The 18,347-nt window shown below is 39.3% G+C and overlaps 3 protein-coding genes across 5 annotated transcripts; 1 reads left to right on the top strand and 2 right to left on the bottom strand.

Moving 5' to 3' along the window:
• Positions 1–1,183: 1,183 nt before the first annotated feature.
• On the bottom strand, positions 1,184–7,044 carry pcyox1 (prenylcysteine oxidase 1). Of its 2 annotated transcripts, XM_008424099.3 has the most exons (7): positions 6,827–7,044; positions 6,509–6,647; positions 4,584–4,790; positions 4,329–4,503; positions 4,017–4,228; positions 2,906–3,058; positions 1,184–2,815 (listed from the first exon to the last, which is right to left on the bottom strand). In XM_008424099.3, the coding sequence occupies exons 2-7, from the start codon at positions 6,609–6,611 to the stop codon at positions 2,145–2,147; spliced, it is 1,521 nt and encodes a 506-aa protein (XP_008422321.1). In that variant the 5' UTR covers positions 6,612–6,647; positions 6,827–7,044; the 3' UTR covers positions 1,184–2,144. The 2 variants fall into 2 exon arrangements, with proteins under 2 accessions (XP_008422321.1, XP_081469316.1); XM_081613190.1 differs by lacking the exon at positions 6,827–7,044 and having other exon boundaries at positions 6,509–6,778.
• A 726-nt stretch (positions 7,045–7,770) lies between these two features.
• timcc (TIM double twin CX3C motif chaperone) lies at positions 7,771–10,444 on the top strand. The gene is made up of 3 exons (XM_008424100.3): positions 7,771–8,051; positions 8,131–8,271; positions 9,859–10,444. The coding sequence occupies exons 1-3, from the start codon at positions 7,965–7,967 to the stop codon at positions 10,045–10,047; spliced, it is 417 nt and encodes a 138-aa protein (XP_008422322.1). The 5' UTR covers positions 7,771–7,964; the 3' UTR covers positions 10,048–10,444.
• A 1,193-nt stretch (positions 10,445–11,637) lies between these two features.
• gmcl1 (germ cell-less, spermatogenesis associated) lies at positions 11,638–18,288 on the bottom strand. Of its 2 annotated transcripts, XM_081613189.1 has the most exons (15): positions 17,981–18,288; positions 16,789–16,967; positions 16,578–16,697; positions 16,388–16,484; positions 16,215–16,312; positions 15,975–16,087; positions 15,814–15,879; positions 14,757–14,841; positions 14,592–14,682; positions 14,351–14,491; positions 14,186–14,255; positions 14,007–14,082; positions 13,771–13,916; positions 13,192–13,279; positions 11,638–13,103 (listed from the first exon to the last, which is right to left on the bottom strand). In XM_081613189.1, exons 2-15 carry the CDS (start codon positions 16,963–16,965, stop codon positions 12,963–12,965), a joined length of 1,509 nt encoding a protein of 502 aa, XP_081469315.1. In that variant the 5' UTR covers positions 16,966–16,967; positions 17,981–18,288; the 3' UTR covers positions 11,638–12,962. The 2 variants fall into 2 exon arrangements, with proteins under 2 accessions (XP_081469315.1, XP_081469314.1); XM_081613188.1 differs by lacking the exon at positions 17,981–18,288 and having other exon boundaries at positions 16,789–16,977.
• Positions 18,289–18,347: the final 59 nt, after the last annotated feature.

Genomic DNA, 18,347 nt, shown 5'->3' with positions numbered 1-18,347 from the left:
ATGCATCATAATACCCGTCACAGAGCTTGAGCTTTAAAGACAAAAGAAAAAGCCATATTATTTTGCTTTTCTTCAATATGGGCTATCGGTTCTTTCAATAATTTAAGGTTTATTTAAAATCTGTACTTTTCCATATTTGTTTCAGTCCAACTTTAATAGTCTAGTTCTGGTAAAACAGAAATATCCTAGTTTTTTCTATAAGAAGTTTGTTGATTTTAAAGAGTTCCATTATGAAAGAGAAATTTACTTTCTAAAGTTAGTTTTTAGGAATTGTCTCATCCACAGTTGGTAGAGCTGTTGCCTTGCAGCAAGAAGGTTCTGGGTTCAATTCCCAGCCTGGGGTCTTTCTGCATGGAGTTTGCATGTTCTCCCTGTGCGTGCATGGGTTTTCTCCGGGTACTCCGGTTTCCTCCCACAGTCCAAAAACATGACTGTCAGGTTAATTGGTCTCTCCAAATTGCCCCTAGGTGAGAGTGTGTGTGCATGGTTGTGTGTCCTGTGTGTCTGTGTTGCCCTGCGACAGACTGGCGACCTGTCCAGGGTGTACCCCACCTCTCGCCCGAAACGTTGGCTGGAGATGGGCACCAGCACCCCTCCCGACCCCACTGAGGGAAAAAGGGTGCAAGAAAATGGATGGATGGATGGATCATCCACAGCAGTTTTGCTGTTGAGTGTTTTTGTCCATTTTCCAGACCTCTTTTTAAAAAAATATCAAATTTTGAAACCTGTTAATTTAAATGCATCTCCATTTAATTCACAACGAATCCAAAAGGAACAGGTTCAAATGCTAAATCAGAATGAATTTAATTTGGTCTAGATTCAGTTTAAATTGATTTAATTTATTACAATACCTCAAAATTTAGAGTTTGAGTAAAAATAAATAAAAATTGTAATAGCAATAGCCCACATAATGGATTCACAGGAAAACCTTTTCCTAGAGAGATTAGTAGCAGTTAGCTCATTTAAGAAACAGTGGAGATGAACATCAAAACACAAAGATTTTTGTTTGAAAAAATATGTTCCCAGGATAAAATCCTGACCTTGGTTTAGTTTTTGTTGTATTATTTCTTTGTACTTCACTATTTATGAATGTGTTTGGAAACTGTGTCAAATGTCCTTAGCTCAGGGGTTAAAGTTTGGCCAGAAGGTTTGCAGAAAAACAAGACTCAGAAGACAAAGCAAAAACTGTCTCATTAATTTATTATGATTGTAAACGCATTTTGAAATCTACAGTACTGTTTGGGCATTTTCAGTGTGGTTTAACATGACATTTATTTGGAAAGCAGTGTGTAAAACTGGAACCTAGTTAAAGTGCCACTTTCTGTAAAACTCTAGAGAGAAAATCATTTAAAAGGTGCCTAAGGAGCGATTTTCCCCCCCCCAACTACAATTTCTGTCCAAATGTACAAAAGAACCTGGAAGTGGAGGACAAGTCAAGTATCTTTTCCCAACATGAGTTCTGACTATAAGTCAGAACATTAAAACGATCCTTATTATCCAAGAAATGAAGGGGGAAAAAACAAACACTAAGCACAAAAAGCAAGTTGGTCCTGTGCTCAGACTTTTCTGACAAAAATCTCAAAAAGGACCAGAAGATCATTTCCAAAATGTTTACTACTCCAACTCAGATTTCATTAAGGCACAATCAAATTTCTAAAGCTATTGTTTTTGCAGTTTGTCTTGAAATAGGTGGCACTGAAATCTCTAAATATTATCAACCTTTGGTGCCTGAACTTGCCAGCAAAACTCGCAGTACTTTGTTGAGGAGGTAGAGAGACTAGGAAGTTAACGGGAGACGAGCAAACCGATCAGACAAATCCTCCAGTCAGGAAAAAAAATGTAGCTAAAAAGCCATAAAGACAAACTGGAAGTGTTGAATTAGGTTTACGACAAGTGCAACGCAGACCAAGACTCAAAGGGAAAGAGGGAAGCATCAAGCTTCAGGATCTACCATTTAGTGCGGCTTGCTTCAGTGTTAGAACTATTTTTTTATTGTCTGGTTCCGTCCGGCTAAACAAAAAAAGAAAAATAAACTGTTGCGTGTTTTTAAAGTGGTTTTGTTTGTAAAGAAAAAACAGTTTTCATAATCATGTAAGCTGTGTGGTTGAAATCACAGGTTTGGTTGCTTATCCTGATTTGATTTTTCACAGTTCTCCTCTGAGTCGCATGTGCAGGTCCTCCTGGTCAATCTTATCGGTCTGTTCGTGCCAGCGGTGATGAGCCAGCAGGGCCACGTTCCGGGCCGAGATGGCGCTCATTTCCATGGCACTGGCCGCCCACTCCACGGCGTTGAGGTAGTACAGCCGGTTGTGCAGGACGAACGGCGGCGTCTTCCGGTGCGGCGGACGGTAAGACGGGTAGGCGAGCCACGGGGTCTCGGACACGGAGTCGTAGGACAGAAACATTCGCTGCAGCTGCTCTGGGGTCAGCGGTTCCGAGGAGAACACCTTCCAGACTTTAGGGCGGCTCGCCGGGGGTCGCTCATAGCCGTCGGGGATGTGCACGGGGTCCAGAGAGCTCAGGCTGTTGATGGCGCAGCCCTTGGAGTCGGTGGTGAGGATTTCGGACACGGTGAACTTGGAGGCGGCCTCGGCGGTGCCCAGGTAGGACACGTTCAGGGTGCCGTGCACCAGGGTGGCCACCATCTGGTGGTAGAGACCCGGGTAGTGAGTCGGAATGGGAGGGGAGAACCCCGAGAACGTGATGTCAGACTTTCCCTGATGTAGTGGCGTCGCTATGACAACGATGTCGTACAGAGAGTGAGCCGCGCCGGATTCTCCGACGTAGTTGAGCTCGTAGTAAGGGACGGTGCTTCCTGACAATAGAGAGCAGAGAGGGGACTTGGTGAAGCAGGGAAAATAAAATAAAGACGATTTTATGCTAAATGAAGCAACGTGGAGGTTACCTCTCTTTGATGGTCGGGTCTTCATAGAAATGGAGCTGACTTTAGCAGGGATGAGATCACTCTTGCTGTGGTAAAGGAGTCCAGAACACACTCTCTTATTGCCACCGTCCACTGCCCACAGGCCCGAGTCCGTCCCAGCTAACGACACTGCCCCTGAAACATTACATGCTAAATTCACTCTGGAGGGATGAACTCAAAGTAAACCTGATATTATTGTAAAACTGCTAACAGTTTCAAATACTTACTGACCCCTGATTTTACTCTCTGCAGGCCTGTTAGTGAAATGTTCCCCGTTTTTAGCTTTTGTTTAATAACTTCTCACTTGTTGTACTTGTTTATCAAATATTATTATATTTCCGCAAAAAGGCAGTTCAAAGTGCTTTACATCATAAAAACAAGAAAACGAACAATTGAAACATTACATTTTTCCAATTACCGACATTACACATCAAAGTGTTGGCTAGTTTAATTTATTATGGTACAAAAGCAACTTTAAACAGCTGGGTTATTAGTCCAGATTTATAGAAACTCAGTGTTTTGGCTGTTTTACAATTTTTCTGAAATTTTCAAGAAGAGTAATGATGTAAAAAAATTCTAAAAGTAGATTATAAATATCTATTTTATATATTTTTTTTATTATTTTCATTCTTGAAACTTCAGAAAAGAAGTGAAGTGTAACATAAAATGTGTTTAATGCCTCAATTTAACTTTGCATTTTAATTTCTAAACGTTAATATGAAACATTTTTTGCACTTAAAAAACAATTTTCATACTTCAAACTTGAGACCAAGTGTCATTATTTTTTCTGGAATAAAATGGATTTTCTTTGTCATATTTCTTTTACTGTCTTAAGTAGCTACTACAGAAGGAGAACATTTGGAAGAAGGAGATCTGATCTACTTAAAAACGGATAAAAAACACTTATCCAAAAAAAGAGAGAAAAAAACAAAACATGCATCATTTTCCTTCTATGGTACTTCTAATTATGCACTACTTTTTAATTAATCTAGCTCCTAAAATTCCCCCCACAATACTCACATTACAGCCAAGTTGTGGCTGTAATGTGACAAAAATGCAAAAGAGGCTCGCGTATTCCGGTGAAGACACATACCTACAAAGCCATTGATGCGGACGCTTTGGCCGTAGTTCACACGTGTTATGGGTGCAATAATATCGTTGATGAAGGCCTGTGAAAATCCATCTCCCATCATGGCCTCCTCCAGAGTTTGATTCATCAGGGTGAGGAAGTCGTCGCCTCCCATGGCGTGCAAGAGCTTCTCCACAGTGGAGAACGAGTAGCCGTACTGCTGGTACTGGTAGATTCTGTCAACAACAGGATGTACAGGAGAATTAGGGCACCTGCAACACTTCTGAGCTCATGTTGCAGCATTGCAACTGCAACCTGCGAAATCTAATTTCTCACCTCATAAATTTGTCCAGAATGCTCTCCACCCACATCTGCATGCGGACAAAACCGAATCCGTAGCGCCAGATCATCCTGATGAAGTTAACAATGAACCAGTCGCTCTCTTCAAACACAAGCTCTTTCCCATCGAAGATCGCCATTTTAGAGGGGACGTCTTTCCTCTGAGGAATACCTGTTGACGAGGCATCATGTTTAGAAAACGCGTATTAATCTGATGATCTGTCAAATAAGCCGTGGTTGTGTTACGGTTACCTATTTTTTCAATGAACTGCTTCATGTGTAGGTTCAGAGGGTGGATCACAGAGCCTCCGGTCTCGTACTCATAATCCCCCATCTTCACCGTTGCCAGGCGCCCTCCAACTGTCCCTGACTCAAACACATCGATCTTGACAACGGGTCCAAACTCCTCCCTCAGGTAATAGGCTGCGGCTGTTCCGCCGATCCCTGCGCCAATCACAGCTGGAAGAGGAGCAGAGACGGGAAAGTAAAGCACAACGTGTGCCAAAATGGGGACTGCACCCACATTTCTCTGGAATCACTTAAAAACAGCCTCTTTCGATAAAATTGTGAGCATCATCTGAACTGTGAAGCACGGTGGTGGCAGCATCATGTTGTCAGTGTGTTTAAATGGACAGAAATGTGTTTATATATATATATGACGTGCTTTACGTTGTCCTTTGGTTTTCTTTTACATTGGGGAACAAGAGCATGGGGCTAGGGCAGGGATGGGCAATCCTGGTCCTCGAGAGCCGGTGTCCTGCAACTCTTAGGCTGCGTTCACACTGCAGCCTAAAGTAACCCAATTCCAATTTTTTTTTTTTTTAATTTACGTAATGCGACCTCCATCTGATTTATTCATGACGGTCTGAACAGCACATGTCGGATTCTTTTCGAATGTGACCCATATCCGATTCAAATGCGACCTAACGTCCAGGCCGCATTCATCCGAACTGAACGTCACTGATACTCAACAAATTCTGCGTGCTGATACACGCAAGTGGGAAGAAAAAACTACTTTGACGGACTATAATGAGGATTAAGTTGTTAATATTTTGCTCCGGTTGGACAACAACTTCAAATATATAAGCTATGCTACACCGTTAGCCTCCATGTTTACTTCCACAAACACTGAGCACTACTTCTTTTTATGGCAGTTGGCAGAACACTGACGCTATTGCGCCCTCTACTGCGCATGCGGGTCACTTTCAGGTCGTTTGCCTGTTCAGACTGCAGAACGCATACAGGTCGCATATGTGTGGCAGTGTGAACGCCCCGGCAAAAAAAAAAAAATCCAATTTGACAAAAAAATCGGAATTGAGTCACTTCAGGCTGCAGTGTGAACACAGCCTTAGATGTCAATTTGGTCCTACACACTTGAATCCAACAGCTGAATCACTTCCTAAGTGCAGTCAGGTTCTCCCGAGTCCTGCTAATGACCTCATTATTTGACTCAGGTGTGTTGAAAGTTGCAGGAGACTGGCTCTCGACTGGAGTTGTTAGGGTTTGCTGCATTTAGCCGAATTTAATCCAACAAAGCAGCAACATGGTTGATAAAAGAAAACAAAATATTAAAAAGTCTTTGTAAAAATCTCACTTTAAAAGAGTGTTGATCTCAAATCACCTGTGCTTAAAGACAAATTCGTTCAATTTTCAAATTGTGGCTAAGGAGCAGAACAAAATGATCCAAAGGGCTGCAAATAGCTGCCAGGCTTTGGACACCCTGCTTCGAAGCATACAGTTTAAAAGGTAATACTACCAAATGCTAAATACATTAAGCTTTAAAATTTGAGGAAAATAAAATAAATCTCTTGAAAAGATTAATCTCCCATACTGTGTTATTTAGCACACAGAAATAATTTTAGAAAAGCGAGGTAAGCATTTTTACTAGAATTTTGTAAATATATAATTTCTAATGGAAATGCATTAAATTTTGCATTTAAGTAGATTCAGAAAAAAAAAAATCAAGTGTGTGACCAAAGAACAAGTTTCAAAAGACTTGCAATTTTTTTTTTCCAAAGCTTTGTTAGTTCACAGCGACCCAATGCAGATATCCTGCACATAACCCTTCTTGCCGAATGCAATACTGCACCTGAATATTCACTCCAAAGAAGTTTGAATGAGCAAAAGAACCAGTACAGTGACTCCTTCATGTTTGCGGCAGCGTAATTTGTACTTGCCTATTTTCTTTGGCTGCTCCGGAGCTGAGGCCAAACTTCTCTTCCCAGACTGCCAAAGCCCCAGGAACAGCAGGGTTCGCAGTGAAAACGTGCGTAAAGTCATTGCGACCGTCGTCTACTGGTCTGCACTCAGGAACATCTGTGCGTGAAGAAGAAACAGGAACCACTGATAACTTCTCCTGGGGGTCAAAGTTCGCACACCGCACTGCTGTACATTACACAGCAGAATGATCCACTGTGATTTCAGCTTATATCTGCCAAACCATGCGGGGGAAAGCGCAGTACTATCTTTCTACAGTCATGTTCAATGGTACTCACAATTTCAAATATCACCACAGAAGTGTTGATTCAAAAAAAACTTTGACAGAGTTAGACTTAAGAAAAAACATTAAAGAGCGGAAAGATCTCCTCTCACTACTTGAAAAACAGAAACTAACTGGTTATGAAGGTAAACGTAAAAATAGAAAGTTAAATAACGAACTAGAGCAGTTTAATGGTTGAGTCTCTACAGGGAATCGTGAACGTCGCTCAGACTGAGAACCAACTTCCGGGTTCGAGCTTGAATTTCACAATAAAATACACCATAATGTGTAACCGTTGACAAATTACAACAGTATAACAAATAACTGAACTACGACAATAAATCCTAGGGGACCACCCACAGCCATATAACATTGCTTTGTGAAAAGTTGAAAACAATTTTTCATTGTTTGAATTATATTAGTGATCAGAATATTGCATATTTGTTTATTATTGCAAACGCCACTTTCTAGCACTGTTGTGGATGTTCCACAACAGACCTTAATAACTTTGGCAAAAAATGAAAACAACCACCTAATATTTTAAAATTTATAAGAATGACACCAAAAGTAGGCTACTAGTAATATGTCTTTACGATTGTCATTATGTTGGAATCTATATGCTTTTTAAAATTTTCACATATTTTTGCGTCCCAAAGGAAAATAGATCCATCCTCTTTTTGCTCAATTTTATGTTTATTTTTATTTTACATTCTAAAAATAGAAATAAAATAGCGGTTCTTTGAAAATGACAATAAATTTCCTACAATAGGCGTTCAGCTAAAATTATAAGTTGCCTTTTTTCAAAATGTCGTGTGACTCCAAGCGAGTTTTATTTGAGAGTAAAAATAGCTAAAGGGGGAAAATGACATAGCGGCTTAGACATAGCGCTATGTCTAAGCCGCTATGGACAGCGTGTTGGCTTTTATTTCGAAAAGCTTGAGGAAATTGGCGGAAGTTGTCACTCTCCATCGAAGAAACGGAAGAAAGTCGGAAATGACCCAATCATCTCTAATCTTGGACCATGCTTGAATGGAGGTGACCTTAGTTGTTATCAAATTGTGAAGAAAGTTGTGCGGCGCAGTTGGACTTCCGGTCTCGGTTGAATGAGAAACTTGTTCTGAGTGTTTTTTAAAGGAGCAGAGAGGCCTGGAGAGATGGCAGAGGCACACCAGACACGCGTGCAGAAGGTGGTGGAAGAAATGGTCCAATCTCTAGAGAGGGACAACATCCGAAACATGCAGGTTAGTGATCTTTCTCACACCAGCATGACGCTTTCTTCACCAATAAGTCGACCTGACAGGCTGCTGTTTTGTGCCGCAGGGACGCATGTTCAAATGCAGCGCGGACTGCTGCGGCCGCCCCTCTGACTCCATGAATCAGGTGCATCAGTGTATTGAGAGGTGTCACACTCCTTTGGCCCAGGCTCAGGGACTGGTCACCTCAGAGCTGGAGAAGTTTCAGGTGAGGACCTGCAGCCCCAAAAACCTTCTTCAGCTTTCTATCACAACCACAGGTTTACAGAGGAACAGCCACTTACTTTTGGAGGGATAAAGTGATATTTTCTGATATTAGTAGTTCAGGGTTCTGTACCAGTGACGGTCCAACTGAAGCGACATGCACCTCATTAAAAAATAGTGAGGAAACCCCCTTAAGATCTGCAGCTCAGACCAGATATCTGCATAAAAATACATGTAACTTTTTTTCACTCACAGTCTGATATTTAAACTGCCCCTGTTTTGATCACTTTGGATTAATCGAAAGAATACTGTTTACTAAATGCCAGATTAATTAAAATTTTATTTTATTTTCCTCAAAATACAAAGTTTACATACATTAAGGTTACTTTGGCTTTAAGATACTCGTTTTTGAGCTTCTGATTGGTCAATAAAAAAAAATAAAAAATACACTTGTGCATGTTTTATAAAGCAGCGCCCCAATCACTGCTTCCACTGTCTCGTTTGGCAGTAAGACACATAAATGTGTTAAAAACGCTGTTTTACTTGCAATAAATCTTGCATATTTTTTTGTCAGCCAGCTATAACATAAAAGTTGTAGTGTTATCAAGTTTATATCTATAAAATCTATATTTGTGGCAGGAAATTGTCCAAAATCTAGAGCTATAAGCATAATATTTACACAGTTACAGCAAAAGATACAATGAAAACGATCAGTTTCAATAAAAAGTTATTTTTTTTGTGTTTGTGTTTAAGATGCTGGTCAGAACGGTGCTTCTCATCAATATTAATTTCCATTAAGACTGCACAATATATGTCATGCATTCAGTTAAATATAATTGTTTCACATTTTCATGTTATCTGTGGGGGTAAAGCCACATTTTAGTCACTTCTCTCCTATTTCTGCATCATCATGTTCTCAACACTCCTTTAGCATCTTAGTAAATATATAAGGTTTAGTCACCTGATGCAGGGAGGATCCATCCTGACTAAATATATTATTGAGACATATTCATAGCTCTCGAAACATACTAGTCTACCAAATATTGCATCCAAGCAGTTCTTTTGCAACTCTTTTGTTCCAGGCACTCAAAACGTAGTCACAATTTACTGTTAAGCAATATGTGGTGACAAACAGACTGGGATGAAAATCACCCACAAAATGCATCTCGTAAATAATATTAAAATGAAATATAAAGATTCTGAGTGTAATCTGAAAATAAGATTTATGAAAACTTGAATTCCAGCTCAAATCAGTGTATTTAGAAATTAGTCACTTCATATTAAAGCGACTTTAGGAAATCTTGTGAAGTATATTTCTCTTGGTGTTTATTGAGAACATAGTTCATTAATAATCCGTAATATTTTCTATAGGAATATTACAGGCGGAAGACTTACAAATGTAAGTGATGTAAATATTTACACTTGTAAGTAATTATATTTTAAGTAAAAGAACAGCTCTATGGGGGGGAAAAATGCTTTTTTACATGTTTCATTAAATCTGCCTTTTTAATATGAACCTATTGGTTTGTTCTGTGTTTTGTTGCTTCTGTTTATTTGTGACAATCAGTTTCTTCTGTTCTGCTTTCCTCAGGACCGTCTGACCAGATGCACGATGCACTGCAACGACAAGGCGAAGGACCTGTTCGACTCGGGATCGAAGGAGCCGGCCGTCCGATCGCTCATGGACCGCTGTGTGGGCAGCTGCGTGGATGACCACATCAACCTGGTCCCTAGCATGACCCGGAGGCTGAAGGAGAGCCTGGACTCTATACCGCAGTGAGGAGCAAGTAGTCTGGACCTGGTAGACGCCAGGTTAGTGACCTGAGGATTTCAGGCCAACCACAAAAGATCAGTTCAAAGACTTTGATAGTTATTGTGAGATTTGTTACTAGAGCTTAAAGATAGTGATTTATCTAAATTCAGAAATCAAATGTCATGTTACCATGTGTAAACAATGCAGTGATGGTAGATTTATTTGAAACAGATCTGACGTTTAACTTTAATAGAGCAATCCCTCATGTGCATCTCTTGATGGATTTTATATGCAGCTCTTCCTGGTCCTGCTACTCGAACTGTTTTATTTCATTTTGTCTCAATTAGTTCTCCAGTTTTTTGTGATGGTGCCTACCTCCACTGCTGTGTATATGTGTGGAATAAAATAACAATCAAGGTAATAAGTTTTGTTTTATGTCGCTTTTAAAAACAATTGAAACATTTTTTTATGGGAAATTTAACTCTGTGAGGAAACTGAAATCTGAAAAGTAAACTGAGAAAAACTACAGTTCATTCTGTAGCTTTGATCACTCACCTAAATAAAAAGTGATGATGTAGAGCCACTTGGAGGAAAGAAATAAGTTGAAATGGTGAGAAAACAACTTTAAAAATTCTGTCATGATTAGGGTCAAAATATTGAGGTTAAGTGGAAATAATACCTTAAGTTTCAAAAGTGCTACTTCCAAGCAGGTTTGATATGCCTCTGCTAGCTTAGGAGAATATTTATACACTGAAAGAAAATTTTCTAAGCAGTTTGGTCATTTACACAAGCATAAATAACCAAGTGCCACTTCTGCTTATTCTTGACGTGTTTTTTTTTTATTTTGTGGACATTATTTTGTTTACTTTTCCATTATTTTGATTTTTTGCTCAATTAATCTTACAAAAGGGAAAGAAACAAATCTTATATTTCACCAAGTGACTTAAAGACTCAATCATACAACAGCTTTGTGAGTATTATGAAGAAATTAATCACAGGTAAATGATCAGCTGGCAGCCTTTCTACGTGGCTACAGCGCCCCCAAGTGGTCAAATAACACATAACTCCAACTATCCATTATACCTGCTTGTCCTTACAGGGTTGGACATATTCCCAGATATTTTTGAGTGATACAAATTACTCTTTTGGGTCATGTAAAATGTTATAACAGGTAAATTACAAAAAATATGTATCCAGATATTTTCTTCTTTGGATGCAGTGAGTGTTTCTCGGCACTCACTCAGATTAGAGTTGAAACTTAACTTTAACTGTTTAAGGAAGTTGATTTCAGTGCTTTTACAGTAATATTCAACATTTCAGATTTTTCAACTTTGTATTGGCTCACAAACTGATTAAAGTTGTTGGAGCACACAAAATTATCTTTCTTTGGGAGAGAATACTTTTTTCCCCACTTCATAATACTTTTAACAGAATTGATAAAAATCTAAAGAGCAGCTAATTGAAAAAAAGACAGAAAATAAGTGTCATTTAATTTTCTTTCAATGCAGTTTGCATTTAATTTGTTTTATCGGGATGGCTGTTGCTTTGAATATTTTAATGATTCAAACACAACCTGATAAAAAATGCTGACATTTCTAAAATGAACAGAGAAAGAACACGAAGACCAAACTTTTACTTGAAACAATAAGTACAAGACGAATCACCCCATATTTTTTTATGCCTTAACTTTCGCTCGTAAACACGTTTGTCTACCTGTAATAAAACTGTAATAAAAGATCAGATCGTATGATAGCACCACGGCCCGTATAGAAGGGCAGTTTTATTGGCAGTCAAAAGAAATATCTTTTTGCAAACATAAAACATCCACAAAAATAAAAAGGTAAAAAAAAATAAAAATAAAAACCCAAATAAAAAAAAGGCCAAATTTACACATAATAACAGCTGTACAAACAAATTTGTTGGAGATCCAGAAATGTTAAAAATCCATCTGATTTACAACTGGGAATCCCCCAGCTTTTCAAAACACATCCAGAGACGGTGAATAAATCCACAGAATGAAAGCAAACTTAAGAGGTAACTGTGCAGATTTTGGTAACTACTAAGCTACTTTGTGTTTCCCATGAGTTCAGAATAAAGATATAACTCAAGTAATTCAAACATCTTCCCCCATAAATAATGACCAGGAGCCCAACAGAACGTCAGTGATGGAAAATAACACTGCAGGGTGTGGAAATATATCCGAACAATCCAGAAGAGTCTGGCTTGACTTTACGATGCTGCTTCACTCAATACGAGGTGAAGATTAAAAAACAGGTTCTGAGAAGCTGCTCTGCTGTAGAATTGAACAAACACGCAACCACGAGTGTAAAAACATGTTAAACTAGAGACATTTTCCTTCTACAGCATGCCAATCTTTTTTTTCCCTCATTATTTTCATATGTACAAGTCCACATGAGGCAGATTTGATTATCTTTCAAATTTACACATATGTATATTTTGATAAACCAAACATTAGTGAATTTGAACCGTTTCTTTGATGAGAGTGAGTTGGTCTGATATATGATGAATCCATTTAAACCTGTGTTGTTGAGCTCACATTTTTTATTTGACAGCGCTCTAATATCAACTTTTAAATAAAAAAGAATTAATAAGCAGAACTAAAAAAAACCTCCTCCAGCAGATCAATCCATCTTGAAGCTATGAAGTTCCTAAACCCAACCTGAAAAGCAGATTTCCCCTACTCCCTTCCACTTTAAAAAGTGGATGATTTGTGGATAAATGCATGGCAACAGAAGATGGTGGGCCTCACTGAGAACAGCTCGGTGTCAAAATGTATCAAAAACTGCCCACATGGATGTGAAAATGCCTCCAAACTCCATCACAAGCATGCAGTCAATGTGCTGAAGAGGTGTTCGGTTAGTCTTTGGGTGAATGTCTTCATGTCAACAGGAATGGTAGCAGCTAGTGGCCATCAGAAGCCATCAAGACGCAGCGCGAGCGGCGCTTTCTGGCTCTGAGGAATCTGGACGGTGGTCTGAATGAGGCGAGGTATACAGGAAGTTGCAGCACACGTACAGGGGGAACGACAGCAGCCGGCTGTCCAGGTTCATCACCACGTACTCCTGCGGGGATCCAGTGGAAAGGACGATTATTAAAGGCGTTTTTGCAGTTTGAGCCGGTAACGTTTACAGCCTGGCAGAGCTCACTGACCTGGTCCTTCTCCAGGGTGAGGAGCTGGTAACCCGTGGAGCGACTGCAGACCAGTTTCCCTCGGCTGTCAAAGGAGGCGAGACGTAACCTTTGCCAAAAATGAAAAGGAAATGTTAAATTTATGACTGTGAAAGCAGGTAAAAGGCAAACGGTTTCCAAATGTGACATTTTTGTAAACTGTGTTGTTGCTAAGAAGCCTCTTCTAGTTTTCCAGACTTAAAATTTCTGAATTTTGTTCTAAAACATTTGTTTTTCAGATTTTTTTGTTTGGATTATTCTACACATTTGCATTTACATTTACTTTGTTGTGTTTAAATACATCTCTATTCCACTAATTACAGAATTTGGATTTGTATTCAGCAGTGTTTTAAAGAACTACTTTGTAGATTTATTTTTTTGCCTTTGGACAAAATCAAATAGTTTCAAAGTCTAGAACACATAAACTACACTAGGTTACTTTCTTTAAAGCTGGATTTTGTTACATCATACCTATATATGAAAAAGATTTAAGTTTATTTTTATAAAAATTCTTGCAAAGGTGATCATTTATTTAAACAAACGGACTCACGGCTTCCTCACCTGTAAGCCAGATGTCTCCGTGGTTGTAGACTCACAGCGCCCCCACATGGCTGACTGAGTGTATTCCTTTTAAAGACTATGAAGCGGTTTGTGTAAGTGACCAACAGGTCAAACCCGAAGTTGAAGCCTGTCCACCTCCAGCAGTACTGAGACGAAAGAAAGAATCGACTCATTTCTCTGTGCTGATATTACAAAAACATAATCATGCAAAAACATAAACAATCGTAGAAACTCACATCTCCATCTTTAGTCAGCTTCCTGCCACACCTCATGCTGTTCTGCTCAAACTCGTCTTTGTTGGGCTCCTGAGGTCTAAACGTACAAACACAGTGTTGTTTTCACAAGTAATATATTTAGTGTTTTATTATTTTACTTTCCAAAAACTCATTGCAGCAGCTTATTCTCAGGGTCTCACCCGTTGTCGTTGTCAAATTCTGTCCGCAGCATGGCAAACCACTGGTTTTTGTACATCGCAGTTAGCCACCCTACGGCAGGAATTATTGGACACAAGTAATTAATTAAAATCATCTGAATATCATTTAGATTTAAATATTACATGTTAATGAAGCTTTGTTCTTACCAGGAGGCAGGATATTGTCTCTCTCCAGGATGCGAGCAGATGCGAGATCGTTGATGATGTACTGGAGACGGACGAGCCTGAAGACGGAACGAAACGGCGCCCCATCCTCTGTGTTTAAGAACGGCTCCTTTTCACACAGGTCTGTACGTCGCCGTCGTGCAACGAAAAACACAACAAGAGAGCTTTCTGTAAGAAACGGTGCAATGTAACGTGCAGCTACAGTTTGAGGACATGACGTCACCTGTCCTGCGTTTGCAAAGCCAAGCGTCGGCGTCGGCCAGAAGCTGCTTGATTGGACCGTCCCATGAGGAGTTTAGCTGCAGAAACATCCACTGCAGAAACGCCAAGAGGAAAGTTAAAATAGTGCAAAATACATGCATGTAATGTATGATCATTTCTCTCTCACCTTCTTCAGAGCGGTGTACACGTCCATCTCCACCTGCATGACGAATAGGTCAGAGGACTGGATGAGCTGCTCCATCACATCAGCCCTGTAGGTTCACAAAACAGGAAAGTACGGACAATAAATATAGATCTTATCTAATCTGTCCAAATTGAAAAAATAAAAATCACAGAAATTAATCCAGAGGTCCTACAAAAATTAATGCAGGAATTTCATAATTTTTCAAACTCAAATTTCTAGATTTTTGGCCTAATCAGCAGATTAGGAAAAAAAAAAACTGACTTCATACATTTGTATGGAAGGACAGACTGATGAAAAGATGGGTAGAGAGATCTAGAAACAGAAGGACAAAGTATCAGAGGGACAAAAAGACGGGTAGATGGACAAAGGACAATCGGATGGATGGAAATATGTACAGACAAAAGAATGGCTGGACAAACTGGCTGACAGACTAATAAAGGTCAGAGTTGAAGGGACAAATGGACGGATGCATGGACAGACAAACGGAAGTCCTGTTGAATGAATAGTGCATCTGTCACCATATCAAATTTTGCTGAATGATAATTGTTCCAGAACAGGTTGCAATAAACAATAATATTATTCTCGTCACTATTTTCAAGTAATACATTAATAACAGCATAATAACGCAAGTTGGCTCTCTCAAAGACCAATAAACTTTCATTTTGTAAAGAACTCTTAATACTGGAACTGGCAGATATTTTAAACATTCAAAATAAAGCGGAAAAAAACACCGACTCACAAACAAAACCACAAATAAATGGATTATGATGTTTCTGCAAACAAAATTGCACTTCAAAATATCGTTATAATTAAAAATATTGAGCTCATTTTAATTGATCATGTGGTTGATTAATTACGTTTTACGACAGAATTAATGAATAGCCAAATAGCTTGACGATGGATGGACAGACAACTGGACAGTCAGACCAATGGATGGATGATGGATTTTTCAAAGAATGTGAAACTGAATGAAGTCTAAAAAAAAAAAATACAAATGTTGCTGTAATCTAAATTGTCTTTTTCCATGCAGAACGCATACCCAAGTTCTTTCATCAAGTCAACATTTTGATGGGTCATCAAATTGTTCAGAAGCCATTCGAGGCACCTGCAAGAAAGAATAAACACGTAGAAAGCCATATTAGTAAACATATATCTACTAATAAAGTCCAAACATTGTTAAAACTATGTATAAAATCTGACTTCTTCATGACTGAATCCAGGCCGTAGATGCTGGCACAAGCGTAGTAGCCACACACAGTCTTGGCGCTGATGTTCTCCTTCATGCTTTCACCGCACTGCTGGATCAAGCCGTCCTGCCAAGGATGGAAAGAATAAATGTACATATAATAAATATATATTTCTATTCGCACAAAAATCAAATGGTTCATTTCACGTTCCAGGAAACGGTGGGGGGGGCAGAAGCTTGTTGTGTGTACCGACCAGCTGTAGCATGCACGCAGCAGCGAGAATACTGATGACCCGGCTGGGCTTGATCAGAACATCATCCCGGTACAGCGATCCAAAGACGACTTGCAGAGCTGCACAGACACAGGACAGTAAAGAGCTGTAAGGAAAGAATGAGACAAAGTTTGTTGGCTTTCTGTGACTCTCACCTTCAGCGTCGATGTTCTGGTCGGGAATCTCCAAGTTGATTTCCATCATGTTGGACTCCTTCCAAGAGCCACTGAACATGCTGGAGAAATATCCAGACTGCGACGGGGCAATGAAGACACAATGAGGTAACAAGAATTAACAAGAAAAATTGAAGATATAGTAATTGTGCAACTGTATTAACTATATTACCTGACAAAGATACACTTTATGGAGGTTCCACTCCTGCCCCAGAGCACAGATACGAATATCACTGTTTTCTCCATTTAGAAACAAGGTCTGATAAATGTACTTTGAGGTGCTTTTCAATTTCTTCCTGTCCAATAAAAAGCAAACCAGACAAAATTTTCAGAGGGGAGAATATTGAGATGAATCAACAGTGAATTAAATTCCTTGAGTGGACTTGCCTGCGAGGTGTGTCTAGTATGTCGTCTTCCTCCTGTTCGCTGTCGCAGTCACACTGAGCGTTCCGCTTCCTCTTCTTACACTCACAGCCGTGTCTTCGGCTGCTGATCGCACCCTCTGCTGCTTCCTCTGGTCCCTGAGAGGGGGACTGAAACCTGCTGCTCAAGTTTCCCATCTCTACACACATCAACCAATCGATTTGTTAAGCATCATGACGAAAACATCACTTGCAGTAAATCTGCATTTTCTTCACTCCTGCCTCTCATCCATCATCACCAGGCAGGCGCTCTGTTTTTGACATGTAGTTCCTTGCTAGCTGTCATTTCTGGGTTGTGTACTGTATGCAATACTCAGTTCTGGCGCTCGATGGCCACAGCAAATTCTTCAAAACATTCAATACAAAAGGCAAGACAGATTACAGCTGATCACTCAGAACTGTGAGCAAAAAAATCTTGCTACAGTTTTATTTTGTCTACGTAGCTTTTAAGGACGTTGATTCATTTGTTTCTGTCAAGAGTTTGCAGTGTTTCTCAATTACTTTGGTGCATTTCTGTGATCAGAATTAAAATTCTTACAGTATAAATTATTAATAGTAGCAGTTTCTCATTTCTTCCAATAAGTTGCAAGTTGTTTCGGACATGAACCAGCTGCTTGGATACAATTCTCCACTATTTATTTTACATGGCCACTCCTTGTGCTAGAAAACTGCTAAAAACGAATTTCCTCTCATTTAGTTTACAAAATCAGGAATAAAAAACAACAGATTCACATTTTTGGTCAATATTAACAACACAAAATCTAACTAGGTTGGCTTGTTGCTTTTTGTGTTAATTAATCACAGTGAACTTAAAACAAACATCACAGCTATTTCACATTTCAACTCATGGTTTTGAGGATCATGTACTAACAATTTAATAACCATAAATGATCAGGATAAGGATAAATAAACCACAAACTTCCGCAATTATCTGTGTTTCATTATGTCCAAACACACTTTTAAAGAAAATGACATTATTTGGAAAATGAACTGTCAGAATAGGGAGAGACATCATCTATTTTGGAACATTACAGGTTGGTGTTATTATATATGACCAATGCCACAGCAGCAAAGCTCCCGAGTGAAATTTCATTCATCAAACACGAATTAGACATGCAGGGTGTCCAGCTAAAAACCAGTTTGTCTCACTTACCTAACGGTTAAGACGTAAAGCTGAGGGAAAGGTGAGAGATTATTCTGGACAGTTGATAATCTCTGTCAAACCTTAACGGGACAATACAGAGAGAAGCTAACCTAGCTGCCAAATTCACCAACAAAAACCAAGTATGAGAGCAGAGACAGCGGTTTAGTTTTCTCTGTTAGGCTGCTGCTCTCTACAGGCCTCCAGACGGCGAAGTTTCAGATGGCTCCGGTTACATTTTTATAAATCAAAACGAATCCGAACCTAGAGAAAAAAGATATTTCAACACTGAAAATATGTGCTGGCTTTCTTCTTCTTCGTATTCTTTAATATAATGGCTGTTGGCAGATCAACTATGATGGTGCATTACCGCCACCAA

Source organism: Poecilia reticulata, chromosome 12 (assembly GCF_904066995.2).
Source record: "Poecilia reticulata chromosome 12, P_reticulata-male-v2, whole genome shotgun sequence".
Classification (NCBI taxonomy): domain Eukaryota; kingdom Metazoa; phylum Chordata; class Actinopteri; order Cyprinodontiformes; family Poeciliidae; genus Poecilia; species Poecilia reticulata.
Note: the sequence above shows the minus strand (reverse complement) of the source record. Positions and strands in the feature narration are given on the sequence as shown.